Here is a 16,356-nt window from a genome sequence, read left to right as displayed (position 1 = left end):
TCTAACGTTCTTTCACGTGGCACAAACCAGATTTTTCTACAATCAGTAATTCCGAAATTTATGAGCAATTTAGTAGGTCTAAGTCAAAAAATTCAACAAAAAACCAAAACCTGAAATTACTTCATTACCGTTGAGATTTGGACAGAGGTTTATAGGAAGTTTTTGTTGCAAATGGCGAGGAGAAACACCTCCTGAAATTTTCGACACTTATCGCCAGTCACCCTGCATATCACACTGCAGATACCAGACCTACGCATCCCGCTTGTACGTGATTTCATCAAAACTAGCTAGAAAACATTTCGCTCACTAAGCATCCACAATAATCTACTAAGAAAACAGCCAACACTTCCAACCCTATCAGAAAATCCTTTAAGCGAGTCGTCGCGAGTCCTCACTGAGTAAACAAGGATTCAATGGTTGTCAATGGGTAGTTTATCTTACAAGTGATTCAAACGGCAAATTCATCGTGTATAGAAAATATTTACTTAATACAGTATTTGGAGTTTTAAAATAACATATAAATTTAATTTTAAAAAACAATAAGCCAGAGATATCAGAAAACCGACAACATGACCAGACCGGAAAACAGTCATTTTTAAGATTACGTTCAACCCGAGATGAAAGTAGGACATGTTGACGGACTGTTCAACAAATCCCAGGTTTTTTCGAACCGTCACAAATCGGGTTGTTTTTCAAAAAATCTCCCACCGAATCGACAAAAAGCCGAACAAAAGGTTCTTTCCCTTGGGCCGGTCTCAAAAGCCCTGAGCACTGGTCGAGTCGGTGAGAAGTGACAAAGCGTGTGATGTAAAAGGCCGAGAAGTGGATAAGTGAAAGTGTAGAGAAAGTCTGGGCATTCCTTTCCTCTCACTTACCTTTCACTTTCTACCGTCTTCCTAACTTCACTGTGTCATCCAATTTAAATACGTTCCCTGGAACACATCCGACCAAAAGTAACTCGAATTATACAGGACCCTTTGGGGGAATTCACTCAAAAAATAATGATTAAGTACGTTTTTAACTGCCTCCTAGCAATTAAATCATAAAATTATTATTGGATCGGAAGACACAGAGGTAAATAAGAACACTAATAACCAAAAAGAGCCCCTAATATATTTTTTTAAATATTAAAAAAAAAAATATCATAAGGGATATGTAGTACGTATCTAACCTGGTATTTTACCTATACGTTTTTTAACATATTATGAAAATATCATTTTCCAGATTAAATGAATAAAAATCTTTTCTCATAAATAAACTGGAGCAATTAAATCATCAGTGTGCAACAAAAACTAGTTTGTATTTATTTAAAAAAATTATTGTTAATAGTAACCATGTGTAAATGTGCATACCTGGTCCACTACAGCAATGGAAAACCGCTCTCGACCTTCCACCCTTTATGCACAAAAGGTGGCTTTTGAGTGTGCCAACTGACTCCTGAGATGCGAGGAAGCCAGATGTAAAGAAGAGCCAACACAAAATCTGTAAAGAATTAAAATAAATGAGATGGTTGTTAGTAGTTAATAAGACAACTTCGGAAGAAAGCTACCACTAAGTTTTAGCAGACCTTAATATGGTACACAGATAGATAGAAGATGAAAAAAGGTGAAGGTGTAGGGGTAAAAAAGCCGAATTATACCATAGCAAAGCTTAATTTCATATATAACCACTTATGCTAATAAATACATTCCCCCGAGTTAACGGCCCTCGGCAAAGTGATTAGAACCTCACATTACAACAAGTACTTAGAATAATTTGGTGGGCCTGTGAGTACTGGATATACCGTCACAGCTACACCCACGCGTACTTCAATATTCACGCAAATAAATACATTCTCACAAATGAAAGGGTAAATGTAAGGTTTTGGTTGAGATAAAAAAGTCAGTGTGACGAGCGAGATTCGAACCCAAGACCTTCGGCTGAATACGCCGCTGCTCTACCACTTGAGGTATCGTGACTTCGATCCACTCGGACGTCAACTTCCCATCTCAACTCTACCTTTTGAATTTTCCCTCCTTTTTTGCCATTTTTCAAGTGGTAGAGCAGCGTTGTATTCAGCCGAAGGTCGTGGGTTCGAATCCCGCTCGTGACACTGACGTTTTTATCTCAACCAGAACCTTAATTAAAGATTAATTAATTGTAAAGAATTTATTTGGTCAATCGGACCACGAAACCTAATAGACGTAATATTTACAAAATATAAACTATCAACGCTTTTAATAAAATTTTCACGATGATCCAATACAAACACGGTTCGTAATATTTTATGTAAGTTTATTGCCATTGGTTTATGTTTTTCCATGTATTTTATTTCTCAGATGTACGTTATTAAAGTAACGAGGGGTCAGAGAATTTCTAAGCTGTAATTAGAACCCACTGAGAATATACGGACGCCATTATGATCACTGCGAACAAAGTGGGCATGCGTTTTTATGTCAATGCCTTTAAAAATGATTGAAGATGATTATGGAAAGCCGGTTATTGTTATTATTAGTGTGAGATTTCGTTTTGATGCCGGCGAGGTGATGAACCAGTTTATCTTATATCTTCTCCATTTTGGGCAGGTGCATTTCTGCACTTTCTTGTTGGTTCTGTTACCTCGTCAGTCGTGTAATTTTTAAGTGAAGACTGACGAAATAACACAAACATAAAAAATAGGCAGACCAGAATAATCGGAAATGCCCAAACTACAGGTTAATCACCCCGCCTCCAAGAGAAATCTCACAATCGAAAATATTTTGACAATACTTTTTAGTTGACAGATGGGGACTGACGCACGGATCAAAGCCTAGGATGACGGATCCCGACAACAATCTTCATTCGAGGACCATCGATAATCAGATAGTTAAAAAGCGACCCTCATTTAGGTCCGCCGTTGAAGAACAAGGTGCTGCCGAGATGGACACTCACCTGGGAAGCAGGTGGACGGTACGTTAACAATTCCCAGCCCTGGGGTCGATTACCGCTTTCACCGCATCCTCAATTAAAAGAGCACGTTTACAGCTATCGGAATTACAAAATAATCGACCGGGGTCAACAGTCGGTCCTAGGCCCTTGGCCGATTCCCGGCATTGTGAAACTATGATCATTCTCGTTTGGACTTTTTTCCCCGAAGAAATGCACGTTTTGTTAAATTTGTGACAAGCGTCTTTTTATCTCCCCTTATCGAGATAAACCGTGCAAAAAGATATTCCGACCCTGCAAAGATTTCAATTAGAATAAATATTCAATGGAAATTTATAACCAAAACAACAGCTATAATAGTTGTTTGAAAAAAGTACAACAGTAAAACTCTAACTATCGAATAATTAGTTAAAATATTAAATACTTTCTCTTTCACTCTCTCTCTCTCTCCCTCTCTCTCTCTCTCCCTTTCTTTTTGTCTCTCTCATTCTTTCTTTCACTTTTTCTCTTTTATATTTTATTATTTTCTTACTGCCCTTTCAAACTAGAAAACTCTCTCCCCTTTCTCTCTCTCTCTCTCTCTCTCTCTCTCCCCCTCTCTATCTCTCTCTCTCGTTCTTTTTGTCTCTCTCATTCTTTCTTTCACTTTTTCTCTTTTATATTTTATTATTTTCTTACTGCCCGTTCAAACTAGAAAACTCTCTCCCCATTCGCTCTCTCTCACTCTCTCTCTCTCTCTCTCTCCCTCCCTCTCTCTCTCTCTCTCTCTCTCTCTCTCTTTCTCTCTCTGTCTATCTATCTATCTAACAATCTTTTCTTTCTCTTTCTCTGTTCTTTCTCTCATTCTAACCTTCAATTTCTCACTCTTCTTTTGTATGATTTTCTTACTTCCCATTCATATATAAAACTCTCCCTCATTCGCTCCTTTTCTCTCTCCTCTCTCTCCTTCTTTCTCTCTCTCTCTCTCTCTCTCTCTCTCTTTTCTTCCTTTTTCTTTCTCTGTTCTTTCCCTCATTCTATCTATCTATCTATCTACCTATCTCTGAAAAAACTTTATGTAAAACTACTAATAAAAATTTATTAATGATTAATATTTGAATTTATTGTATTTGTCAAATATGCAAACTATTAGAGTATATTGTAAGTTCTTTTCAGGATTTGTTTCTTAATAGATTTATTACAGTTTTTAATGAAGGGATAAAAATTTAATTTTATATGTATGTAAACTATAACATTGTTAGAAAATTTTGTAATTATGTAATTTTCTTTATTTATTCATTTGTTATTGTTAAGTGTATGTAAATTTTTATTTATTTATTATTACTAAATCCAGTATAGTTCGTGGTCCGATTGACCAATTTTTCAATTAATTAATATTCATGAAAAGTATTGGTCGAGATAAAAAGTCAGTTTCAAGTTTGTGTTTCCCACTCGTGACCCTGACTTTTTTATCTCGACCAATACCTTTCATAAATATTAATTAATTGAAAAATGTTAATTGGTCCATCGGACCACGAACTGTAATGGATTTAATAATTAAACTGAAGTATATCTTCACGAAAGCTCTCCGAGGCCATGTCGTTTGTCGCCAAAAATCAAACAGATTACACGACATTTGAAAAATGGCAAAAAGGAGGGAAAATTCAAAAGGTGGGGTTGAGATGGGAAGTTAGTTTCCGAGTGGACCGAAGTCGCGATAGCTCAAGTGATAGAGCAGCAGAAGATCTTGGGTTCGAATCCCTCTCGTGACACTTTTTAATTTCAACCAAGACATTACCTATAAAGATTAAATAATTGAAAGAAGTAATCTGGTCAATCAGACCACTAAATATAATGGATTTAATAAGTAACACGAAATAGAACTTCAGTAACAGCTCCCCGTGGCCACTTCAGAAGTCACCGAGAATCGAATCCTGATTACACGGCATTTGAAAAATGGCAAAAACAGGGAAAATTCGAAGGTTGTAGGTTGAGATGGGAAGTTGGTGTCCGAGTGTATCGAAGTCACGATAGCTCACGTGGTAGAGCAGCGGCGTATCTAGCCGAAGATCGTGGGTTCGAATCCCGCTCGTGACACCGACTTTTTTATCTCGTCCAATACCTTTCATAAATATTAATTCATTATTACTGTTCAACATTCATCTTATTTTTTTATTGTTATATCATCATCTAGAAGAAATGTAAGTTCAAATTGTAAAATGTTCGTTTCTCGGCGAGTGCAAGAAAGTGTCGAATTGACCTAACCCTGCGACATTTGTAAAAATAAATCGTTTATCAAATCGAAATCAAATCTCTCTTTCTTCCTCTAATCAAAAAATAAATTGATCATACATTCCTTTTATCACCCCCTCACACTGTGCACATTAAATAATTGTACAGTCCTATGATCACTATTTAGCAATGTTTTTATCTATTTGTTGATTGTGTCATTTATAAAACCTTACTCACACACATAAATCTAATACATCTATTGATCATATTTAATATGTTTAAATAAAACACACCAGATTGATGAATAACCTAATATTATTTGCTCGCACAGTTCTACATGTAACGTACTTAATATAACAAGATTAGCAAATGCTCAATGAGGTTAAATTTAATGATTTTATATAAATATTTGCTTATTTAAATGACTTATTTGGTAACAAATCAACGATAATATATGCCAAAACATAGTTTTAAACAGCTTGTATAAATTCAGGAAGAGGGCCCTGGAAAAAGCAATTTTCGTCAACCCCCTGGGGCGAATTCTTCACTAACCATTTTAACAAAAGACCAAGGTTGAACAATGAAACACATTTTTGAAAGCCTTATGACAAAAGATCAATGCCAAAATATAGTGGGATATATTAGAAAGAAATATAGGGGTAGGATTCGTACTTTGGAAGAAAAAATGTGGACAATTCCATCAAATAAAATAAACATGAAAAAAATGGGGAAAAGTCATCAGAGACCTCCTGTTTGATGTAGCTGTCTGACCCAAAAGTGACATAGGATCATTCATTAAATGCAGTTTAGTACAATTTATTGCAATAGATGTACGAAAAAAAATGGAAAATCGACAAATACTCGGATGTTTTATACCTCGCCCATATAAAAACAAAAGCTTCTGAGCTTGTTCCTCTAAATTTGTACACCAATTTCGAAATATTCGCGATATATTTTTTTTTAATTTTTATTCAGAAATCGTGAGATGCGGTCTGATGTGATGTAGGTTTCAGAAAAACATGTTCTTTATCGTGCCAACGTTTCGACCTTTATTGAGATCATCTTCAGGGCTCAAGTGTTTGTCTTCTGTGAGATTTCACCTAATAGAGATCTATTATAGAATTTTAGTGGCATGTGTGATAAATTGAACAAATTACATAAACGGCCGTCAGCATTTAATATTTTTTAAGAAAAATCGAACGTCTCGTCGATTACAGGCCAAGGTGAGATGAAGAAAGTGAATGTTGAAAATGCCAAATGAGGATGGGATTACGATACTTTTCAACTTCCGGTCTGAGAGAGGCAGAGTCTAGGGGTGGGAACTGGGTTAGGGGGTTGGGTCGCAACGATTCATCCGCCCACGGTGCCACCCCTGCGCCCTTCCAGGCAGAACCGGAACCCCGTTCCCACAAAAGATCCGCGAAAGCCCGTATTGATTAAGGGTTAATGCTGATCCACTGCCCCAGTACAACGCCTTGACCCGAATTTCTCGCTGCAGAAAACTACACCCTTGACTGTTTAAATTTAACCTTTTTATTACTATTACGCCTGTTTTTCCACATTCTTTTAAGAAAAGGAATGTTTTAGATATAGGCAATAAATTTAACTCATTCCATCATTTGTATCATTAACTATAACAGACAGTTAGGTCTGAAGGCCGAAAACACCAATAAGCTCTGAATTCATTAAATTCAATCTATCCGGCCCGGAGGACCATGTAAGGGCTGGTATGATCCCTTTTTTTCTGAGGATTGTACTACACAGTCCCAAATAATTGCACTAATGCAGTTAGTGCGCGATCGTCCACTTCGTCGCACATAATAACAAAATTAACTCTCTAAATATAAAGTACAAAAAAGTTTAGTACATTGCGTAATTTCACCGATGTTTCCTTATCCGGCCCGGAGGACCAGATAGCAACCTCGCGTTTATACTTTTTTTACAATGTGCCTGTATTTCCTGTTCTAAACAAAGGACACTTATTTGACGGTTGTGAGACGAATCAGTTTTCCCATTGCACATATAAAAAGGAAATCAAATTAATACATACATTTTTTTATGACCTATATAAAAAATACAATATATATCTGTGTATAAATGTAACGTTGATGTTAGATTATTAAAAATTCATGATAAAGCAAGTTTATTTATATAATTTTATGGGTTTTTCGATTAGCTGGGATTAAAATTTTAGCTTCAAGAAAAATAATGGATTTGAAGTAAACGAACAGTACAACAAGATAAGGTAATCTGTCAATCAGTTGAAGAAAAGGTTATAAAAGATTAGCAGCCTAACATGTGGAAACTCTGAAGCCTTGCTTCCCTTCCTTTTTTTCATCATCCGGCCCGGAGGACCATATAACAACGTGCCCTTTCGTTTTTATTTTTTGCAATGTAACTGCATTTTTTTCTAAATAAAGAACACTTACTTGACTGTAGAAGAAAAAATACAATATATACCTGTGTATAAATGGTACGTTGATGCTGAATTATTAAAAAATCATGATAAAACCAATTTAATTTTATAATTTTACAGGGATTTTCCGTTTAGCTGGGATTAAAATTTTAGCTTCGAGAAAAATAATAGATTTGAAGTAAACGAACAATCCAACAAGATAAGGCAATCATGTGAAAACTATTAAGCCTTGCTTCCCTTCCATTTTTCATCATCCGGCCCGGAGGACCATATAACAACGTGCCCTCGCGTTTTTACTTTTTTGCAATGTAACTGTATTTTTCTTCTAAACAAAGAACAATAACTAATTTTTTTCTATGACCTTTGTAAAAAAATACAAAATATAGCTGAGTATAAATGTTGATGCTAGATTATTAAACAAATCATGATAAGAAAAGATTAATTATATAATTTTACGAGGGTTTTCGTGTAGCTAGGATTACAGTTTTAGCTTCGAGAAAAATAAGAGATTTGAAGTTGACGAATAGTCCAACAAGATAAGGCAATCAATGTCATTTGAAGGAATGGTAGACCAAGTGTGAGGGCCCTCTCAACACGACACACAAGAATGACACAACTACACGGAAAACAAACACTTTGAGCCCTGAAGATGATCTCAATAAAGATCGAAACGTTGACACGATAAAGAAAATGTTTTTTTAAAACCTACGTCACACCAGATCGCTTCTCACGATTTCCAAATAATCATTTGAAACTAGAGAGAAAAATACTAAATACGTATTATTTTATTTTATGTTTTTATAGCGTCATTGGTTCAAGAAAAATCAGCCGGTCTATCTAAAAAGCCCAACCAGTATATTCAAAGAATAATTTCAAAACAATATTTTATGAATTTAAAAAAATCATAATTAACACTACACGGTTGTTGCCTCCGTACGTTCAACGTTATCTATATGTCTTACTCCGCATAAATTACTACTTCAAGTGTTAAGAGCTTCCTAGGGTGAATTAAACGATCAAATTCATTATGGGGGAATATTGTAAAGTGCTCGGGGCAGATCAATGGTTCATAAGCCACTAATGGATTTGAGACCCGTCTCCCTGAATAAATACGTTTCCCCTTCATTTGACAAGTTAATACGTTTTCCTGCCATGTTTGCACAACAAATTCTCATTTCGAACGCGGTTTGTAGCAAATGCGCAACAGAATTACATGGAGGTTTTTTTAAATGTCTACACTTAAAAACACCCCCCCGCAAAAATAGATTTTTAATTTTGATTAAAATTCGAAACCGGATAAAGATACACGGCGATAATTTTAAGGAGATTAAATCATTTTAAGACTGGCCATATTAAAAGAAAACATTTTTAATTATTTATGTTTTACTCTTCTTTTTGGGTCGCTGACTTTTTATTCCGTTTCCAAAAAGAAAACGAGACTGATGACGCTGAAATCGATAACAATAAAAGAAAATGAACTTGTGTTGTCTAGTCACGGAAAAGAAACCCAAGGAATTTTTAATTATTCTATATTGATTTTAGCATTTTTATTTTATTTTTAAGAGATTAAACTACTTACAGTAATTGACCCTTGAGCACAATGATAAAAGTGTTTATAAAGAACAGAAGGAAGTTTTTAAAAATGCATTTGACTATCCTTAAGCCTTCTTTTTCGCCCTTTGTTAATCATCCGGCCCGGAGGACCATGTTTTTTATGCGGCACATGGAAAATTCGCGTAGCCTCGTTTTTCACTTAATTATATTATATAATGTCGATGATAATGATGATGGAAGCGGGGTTTGTTCTCCCTAGGCATTTAAGCCTTCTGGCTTATTGTACTTTCCTAGTTCCCCAGTTCAGCGCAATTGACTCAATCCTTCTTCCCAGAAATATTAGGTCATTGACTGTCACTGCTACAATTTTTTTTGTCAGCGTGCGAGACGTTGCTTCGCATTCGAAAAAGAGAAGAGGATATGGGTGGCTGTTTCTTCCTCCTCATTCCATAATCTGTAAATGGCGTCTTCGTTGACTATGCCCATGTTAGGTCTTTTCTCAGCTGCCAGTGACGGGTTAATAATTCCATCACTCCACTGAGTATGGCCCTCTCCAATTGCAGCAGTGGCATTCGCCAAATAGCGTGGCCATGTGAACACGGGGTTTGCATAACTACCCAGTTTGTGCGCAAATAGCAAACACCTATTAGCCAAGTGCCGTTCGAGTGCTCAACTTTATTATTTATTGATAAAACACCTATAATCGTGATGGAAAACAGTGAAACTGTCACTGCTGCACCTGCGGTTACTGTTTTGACCGTATTGGCTAAAAACTGATCGAAAAAAAGAAGCATAAGAAAAGTATCACTAAACCAAAGCATAAAATAGTAAACATCGTATCAACAGAGTTACAATTATTTATTTTTTCGAGAATATATATATTCAATAATAAAATTATCTGGATAATTGCTGTTAAGAGCGGTTATTTAGAAATTTTAAATTATTATTAATAATAATAATAATGCTTTATTAAACATAAAAAAAGGAAAAAAGACAATTTAGATTTCAAAGCATTTAAGGCCATGGATCTTGGATCCGTCTGCCAGAGGTCGTTGATTAAACAATCAGAAACGAAAAAATACACAATAAAATAAAAGTTATAGCTTACGCAATAAAAAGGGAAAAAAAGGAGAAACAACAACTGCCAAAATGCGAAAGAGAACAGAAAAACAGGTTATACAATAGAAATCAAAAATTAAACTTATTAATTCATTCATATCTGTAGTTCCATGCATGCCTAGCGTAACGAATTAAGGGCCGCGAATTTGAGCCACTCAAAAACCTTAACAGGTCAACCCTGGGGAGAGTGAAACATCCGAGATTTTGTAATTAAGTATAAGGTATGAAAAATTCCACCTTGTGCATAAAAGTTTTTAGTTAATCCATTTATGTTTAGCGGTCATAATTGACTATATTAATTAGTTTTTTATCCAAGGAGATGAAAAAGTTAGTGTCTCGAGAGGGATTCGAACCCAAGACCTTCAGCTCAATACGTCGCTCTTCCAACCACTTGTCACGATAGCTCAAGTGGTTAGATTGATTCGATTTTGATTCGTATTCAGCCGAAGGTCGTGGGCTCGAATCCCGCTCGTGACACTAACTTTTTCACCTCAACCAAGACCTCAGATAAAAAGGTTTTATGTTAAGGTGATGTTAACCTCGCTTAAAAGGTTAAAAATTTTAAAAGAACACTCAATCCAAACGGGAATTTATGAGATAGAATAAAAGTATATAATTAATTATTTAATTTCTAACCCCTCCTCTACTCTCTATAAGGCTTATCAACCGAATTATCATCGTTTAATTATTATTTTCCTATTTATATACGATTCACTCAATATTCGAAATTCCTCCAACAACTCAACCTAACTGTGGGTAGATTGGGTACTGAGTCCGCCATCCCTCAGCTCACACTAAACTTCAAGCTAATAAATACATTCACTATCAACACATGCTAGTTTCATAAAACTATCAGTGCTATACGCTACAAAACAGATGTATATTATATAACTAACCTAATTTTGGGTCGAGGATTTAATATTACACCATCAGCCCTATTGCACTAGACCCTCTCCATATACGTTAGGAACGCAAATGTATTTTTTACTACAATAAAACAAGTTTTAGTTAAGTTGATTTTGTTTTTTGTAGATATAATGGACCAGACATGTTGGTAGGCTTTTTAAGAGCCATCTGGAACGTTCGAAAACTTCAGTTGAACGTCATTGGACGATTTCAGCTTTATGCTTGATAAAATAGCAAAAAAGATGGAGAAATGATATTGCAAGAAACGAACGTGTACCCAAAATCTCCGATTTATGAAGACAATACATTCAAAAGCCATTATATTTCGTGGTCCGATTGACCAAATAACTTCTTTCAATTAATTAATCTTTCATGTAAGGTATTGGTTGGAATGAAAAAGTTAGTGTCAGGAGAGGGATTCGAACCCATGATCTTCGGCTCAATACGCCGCTGCTTTAACCACTTGAGCTATCGTGGGTTCGAATCCCGCTCGTGACACTAACTTTTTCATTTCAACCAATACCTTACATAAAAAGATTAATTTTCAAAAACCATTAAATTTCGTGGTCCGATTGACCAAATAATTTCTTTCAATTAATTAATCTTTTTATGTAATGTATTAGTGGAAATGAAAAAGTTAATGTCACGAGAGGGATTCGAACCCACGATCTTCGGCTCAATACGCCGCTGCTAAACCACTTGAGCTATCGTGGGTTCGAATCCCTCTCGTGACACTAACTTTTTCATTTCAACCAATACCTTACATAAAAAGATTAACTTTCAAAAGCCTTACTTCATTACTTGTTCAAGTTGACGCCTCAAATTATTTCTGACATAATTCCAGAAGTATGCAAGCACGAAAGGGCTGTATTAAGGTAAGCGTAAATTTATTCTTTAAGGAATACAATAGACAAAGGTTCGATCAAAATACAAAAGAAAATCATTTCAAATTCAAATTACATCTCTTGCAAATTTGTGCAACGCCGTGGTTTTGTACATCTTCACTATTATCAGCAGTAGTAATGTCTGCAGTCCGGTTTGCACTTTGCGTCATTGCAGTTTGCTGATACGATTCCTGTTGTGGAGGGAAACAATGATGAGTGGTTGACGGGGAAGGAACAAGCATTTGATTTATGGTGTTATAGGAATCGTTATCAGATGCCTTGCTTGTGTTCATTTTCATTTCAAACATAACGTTATCGATCCGATGCATACATATATCCCTGCGACTTTCATCCAAAGCTTTCAATTTTGCCGCTACTAATTCTCCATATATGTCGCACACACTTCTTTCCATAGCAGGTTTGTTACATGCAGATTGCAAAGTTGAATCGCCATTGTCCGTCTTTTTCCTTAGGTCAGTTTCTTCGCTGAATTTTCTTTTTTTCGTTGGCGGATTTTTAAAAGAGTCTTCAGGACCTGAAGGCATTGCGATGGCTAAAAGACAAAAACGGAAACATAAAGTATACAATCTGATTTGAGGAAAAATTGATTTGTACTACTCTGTTTGAAAAAAAAACGTACCGTCAGTTTGTGTACTTGCATTAGTGAATTCTCTAATTTCCGGGAAGTCGCTGTTTTGAGGAAGATCTGGTTTCCGTTCGTCATTTTCATACTGAATGGCCTGAAATATTGATTAGGTGCTTACAAACTATTCCCGTAACTATATTTTACCTTCTACACATATTTTCATTAAAACTGCTCAATTTCAACAATTTATTGACCTATTCTCGTGGTTTTTCAGCTTCCGACCAAAGAGGACGATTGGAAAATCAGTTGGTATGACGAAGTATGACGAGCTGTGTAATTTTTCCAACTGCATTGGTGCAACAGTGGGACTGAATTTTTACAATTACAAGCATTTCTTCTGCACAGTATTAATAGCTCTAGCAGATACTAAGTATGGTTTATATTCACTGATTTTGACTGTCAAGGGAGACTAATTGATGACTATCTAAATACCGAACTGTATCGGAAAATTATGATACCATCTTCAGAGCGAGAAAAACCAATGGCATGACGCATTTCCTTTCAATAATCGAATCATAAATCGAATCGAAATATGTCAAACTCTTTCCAAACTATTTCATATCTTTAAAATTAGCATGCTATTCAAGAGGAACCTAGATTCAAGGCAAAAAGTAATAAATATAATGATCATAAATTATAGCATACGTTATTTATTTAACAAAATCCTTCAATCAATTGATGAATGAATGCGGAATAAAAAAAAATTAAATCTAGCCTATAATGTTGCGTAATTGAGAACATTAATAATTTTTAAACATAATTTACTCTGTTTAAAAAAAATTTAATGCTCTCAGCTATAGGGTTTGTGGTAAAGATAAACAGCAATTCATTAAGAGTTCGTGGTCCGATTGACTGAATAACGTTTTTCAATTAATTAATCTTAATATAAGGCATTGGATGAGAAAAAAAGTCAGTGCCAGGAGCGGGATTCGAACCCACGACCCTCGGCTAGATACGCCGCTGCTCTACCACTTCATCTATCGTGACTTCGATCCACTCAGACATCAACTTCCCATCCCAACCCCACCTTTCGAATTTGAGATTGTTTCGAGTTGAGATGGGGAGTTGGTGTAGCAGCGGCGTATTTAGCCGAGGGTCGAGGGTTCGAATCCGGCTCGTGACACTGACTTTTTTTTATCTCAACCAATGCTTTATACAAAGATTAATTAATCGATAAACAGCAATGCTTTGTTTTATTGGCGAGCTTTCGAACGTATATTTAGTCGTTCTCAAGACGCTACAATGACGAAAACTTTTAACAATACAGAAATTCAAGAAGAAATACACTTTTTTTTCGGACTTACAAAAACAAATGAAGATCAATATAAAAATCAAATTAATTGATAGATCGTTCAAGTTAAGACATGAGATGTTCCAAGGAAAAAAAACTCAAGATAGACGAGCCGTTAATGTCTAATGTATATCCAAAATCTGTATATAAAAAAATACTAGATACTAGGTTGAACGATAGTGTTCCCATGTATATAATTAATAATTTGTGGTGTTTAGTGACTGTTAATTAATGATTATTTAGAGATCGTGAGATGTGGTCTGGTGTGACGTGGGTTTAGAAAAACATTTTCTTTACGGTGCCAACGTTCCGACCATTTTTGAGATCCTCTTCAGAGCAAAGTGCTTGTGTCCTGTGTAAATGTGTCATTCTTGCGTCGTGTGTTTCTTAGTGACCTGTTGTTTCATAATTAATTCATAATTTCATTAATTTCATAAGACCCTACATACAAACAATAATTAATCAAGACATAATTTGGTCAATCAGACCACTAAATATAATGGACTTAATTATAAACGTTATAAAAGCTCTGCCTCAAAAAAAGAACCTGGGACGAACAAAGATTTTAACGTTGTTTTTTTTCGAATTCAGTTGAATTTTCCAATAAGGTGTAGGAGAATAAATTCGAATGTTGCGCCAAGGTAACGTCAGACTGTGACGTCCTTAAATCCGTTGGTCATTTTTAGAGAGGTTATAAAATGGAGGTTTCAATCCAGAAAAAGGGCCTACAAAGGGATATAGTCTCCATAGACAAAAGTGATGTAAAAATTCCAAATATAAAGGAACCAGCCGGTTGACTTTTAAATACTGGACATGCTTTCCCTATATGTATGTATTCTTCAATAATAATAATAATAATAAAAATCTTTCCCGGGTCAATATGAGCAATTTTCATAATTTTCAACTACTGTCTTTCGCGGGCTCGTAAGGTTTCAAAACTACATATCGAATAATTGCTTATGTTTTTCGTGCACTAAAGGAACCAATGCAGCTTAATCTTTATAAAACAGCATTGGTGGTAATGACTTGTGTTCTCTTTTTTTTTCTTTTTTTTTAAATTTTTTGATTTTGAAGAAGATGAAAATATGCTGCATATCTCTTGGCGGCAAGACAACTATGCGAAGAATTCATGGAAAAGCAACTAGGGACGAATATGCTGAGTATTCCGTTGGCAGTGGAATTGTTCCTTGGCAATTCTTTCATTATATATTATTATTTAAATGGTGCGAGTAGAAATTAATAATAAATTTACCTCTGAATTGAGAATTCCCCGTGGCGTGTCTTTATCCCTCAGGAACCCGGCCATTTTTGCAAAGGCAAACCAGTTGGGTTTGTAAACGTCGTCGCCGCGTGCCCCGCTTTTGACGCTCTCCCTGATTTTCTTTAGGCAGGTTCTGAAGGATGCCATTAGTGAATCCTTCTTCTTTTTCAAATCGGTCACTGAGAACTGATGCCCCATCTTACTCTCGATCCGTTTCCACGCGTCGAAAACCTCGTCGCGATTTTTGTGATTCGGAAGCGAAGCGTTCCAAATTATTGGTTCAGCTTCGTACATTTCGAGGAAGTCCAAGACTGTTTCGTTGGGCCAATCCATGCCTAACGAATGTTCTTTAATACATACATTTATTACTAGTTGGGTATCGTTTATTATTGAAAAATAAATAGCAGTAAATATATGTATATACTTACTTGTTGACTCAGCGAATGTGTGGATGTTGAGTTCGCCTACTTAACGAATATTTGAGCACTTTGATGAAGACGGAAACCGACAACTAGACGAACGATCGAGCACTGACTATCGCTGCTCGGCGAGCAACCGAACACCCATCCCCACTACTCAGGATTCGGCGAACCTTAACACGGCATTCGGCGAATCCCGGATGTCAGAGTCATTACACGAGAATTTCGAAGTTTATGTCGTATCAGGTCTACAGGTGGGCATGAAGTGCGATGCTATAAAAAAAAACCACCTCACCGTTGAAAACCTGTTATGGATTTCCGACTCGAATCGGGAAAGGAACATCGAGAACCTCGCTTAAAAAGTTGAAAATTTTAAAAGAACACTCGATCCAGACGGTAATTTTCGAAATAGAAGAAAAAATATAGAATTAATTATTTAATTTCTAACACCTCCTCTACTCTCTATAAATCTTATCAACTGAAATATTATCGTTCTTTATATAATACATAAGTTCAGATCAGCGCATGTATGTACATATTTATTTTTTATAGTTGAACCTATATTATTGAATCGATAATTCAACTATTTATTCGCAAATATTCATAATAAACTAAAAAACATTATCTGGATAATTGCTGTTAAGAGAGGTTATTTAAAAATTTGGTTGTCTTTTGTTTTGAAAATTATTTTGAAATTAAGAAAATGGAGTGAAAAATTTCACCTTGTGCATAAACGTTTCTACTT

At 35.5% G+C, this 16,356-nt stretch overlaps 1 protein-coding gene and 2 long non-coding RNA genes across 3 annotated transcripts in view; 1 reads left to right on the top strand and 2 right to left on the bottom strand.

Moving 5' to 3' along the window:
* The window catches only part of LOC106673738, a 31,699-nt gene extending 18,461 nt beyond the window's left edge, over positions 1–13,238 (top strand). Inside the window, exons 2-3 of the long non-coding RNA XR_001341420.2 lie at positions 2,763–2,928; positions 12,855–13,238. This is a non-coding gene — a long non-coding RNA (uncharacterized LOC106673738). The remainder of the gene's footprint in view (positions 1–2,762; positions 2,929–12,854) is intronic.
* Positions 1,282–16,356, bottom strand: part of LOC112126314 — a 96,991-nt gene continuing 81,916 nt past the window's right edge. Inside the window, exon 3 of the long non-coding RNA XR_002909887.1 lies at positions 1,282–1,482. This is a non-coding gene — a long non-coding RNA (uncharacterized LOC112126314). The remainder of the gene's footprint in view (positions 1,483–16,356) is intronic.
* On the bottom strand, positions 11,939–15,862 carry LOC106673737. Its single transcript, XM_014405948.2, has 4 exons — positions 15,621–15,862; positions 15,184–15,539; positions 12,635–12,734; positions 11,939–12,547 (listed from the first exon to the last, which is right to left on the bottom strand). Exons 2-4 carry the CDS (start codon positions 15,523–15,525, stop codon positions 12,051–12,053), a joined length of 939 nt encoding a protein of 312 aa, XP_014261434.1. The 5' UTR covers positions 15,526–15,539; positions 15,621–15,862; the 3' UTR covers positions 11,939–12,050.

This window comes from Cimex lectularius, unplaced genomic scaffold, assembly GCF_000648675.2.
Source record: "Cimex lectularius strain Harlan isolate CLEC.00 unplaced genomic scaffold, Clec_2.1 scaffold15, whole genome shotgun sequence".
Taxonomy (NCBI): Eukaryota; Metazoa; Arthropoda; class Insecta; order Hemiptera; family Cimicidae; genus Cimex; species Cimex lectularius.
The sequence above is the reverse complement of the archived record's forward strand: the minus strand, read 5'-3'. Positions and strand labels throughout refer to the sequence as shown.

Coding starts and splice junctions, on each gene's coding strand:
- LOC106673737 (XM_014405948.2), bottom strand. CDS start 15,525: ATGGATTGGCCCAACGAAACAGTCTTGGACTTCCTCGAAATGTACGAA. Junction 12,735..15,183: donor GGGGAATTCTCAATTCAGAG/GTAAATTTATTA, acceptor TCAATATTTCAG/GCCATTCAGTATGAAAATGA. Junction 12,548..12,634: donor TGCAAGTACACAAACTGACG/GTACGTTTTTTT, acceptor TTTGTCTTTTAG/CCATCGCAATGCCTTCAGGT.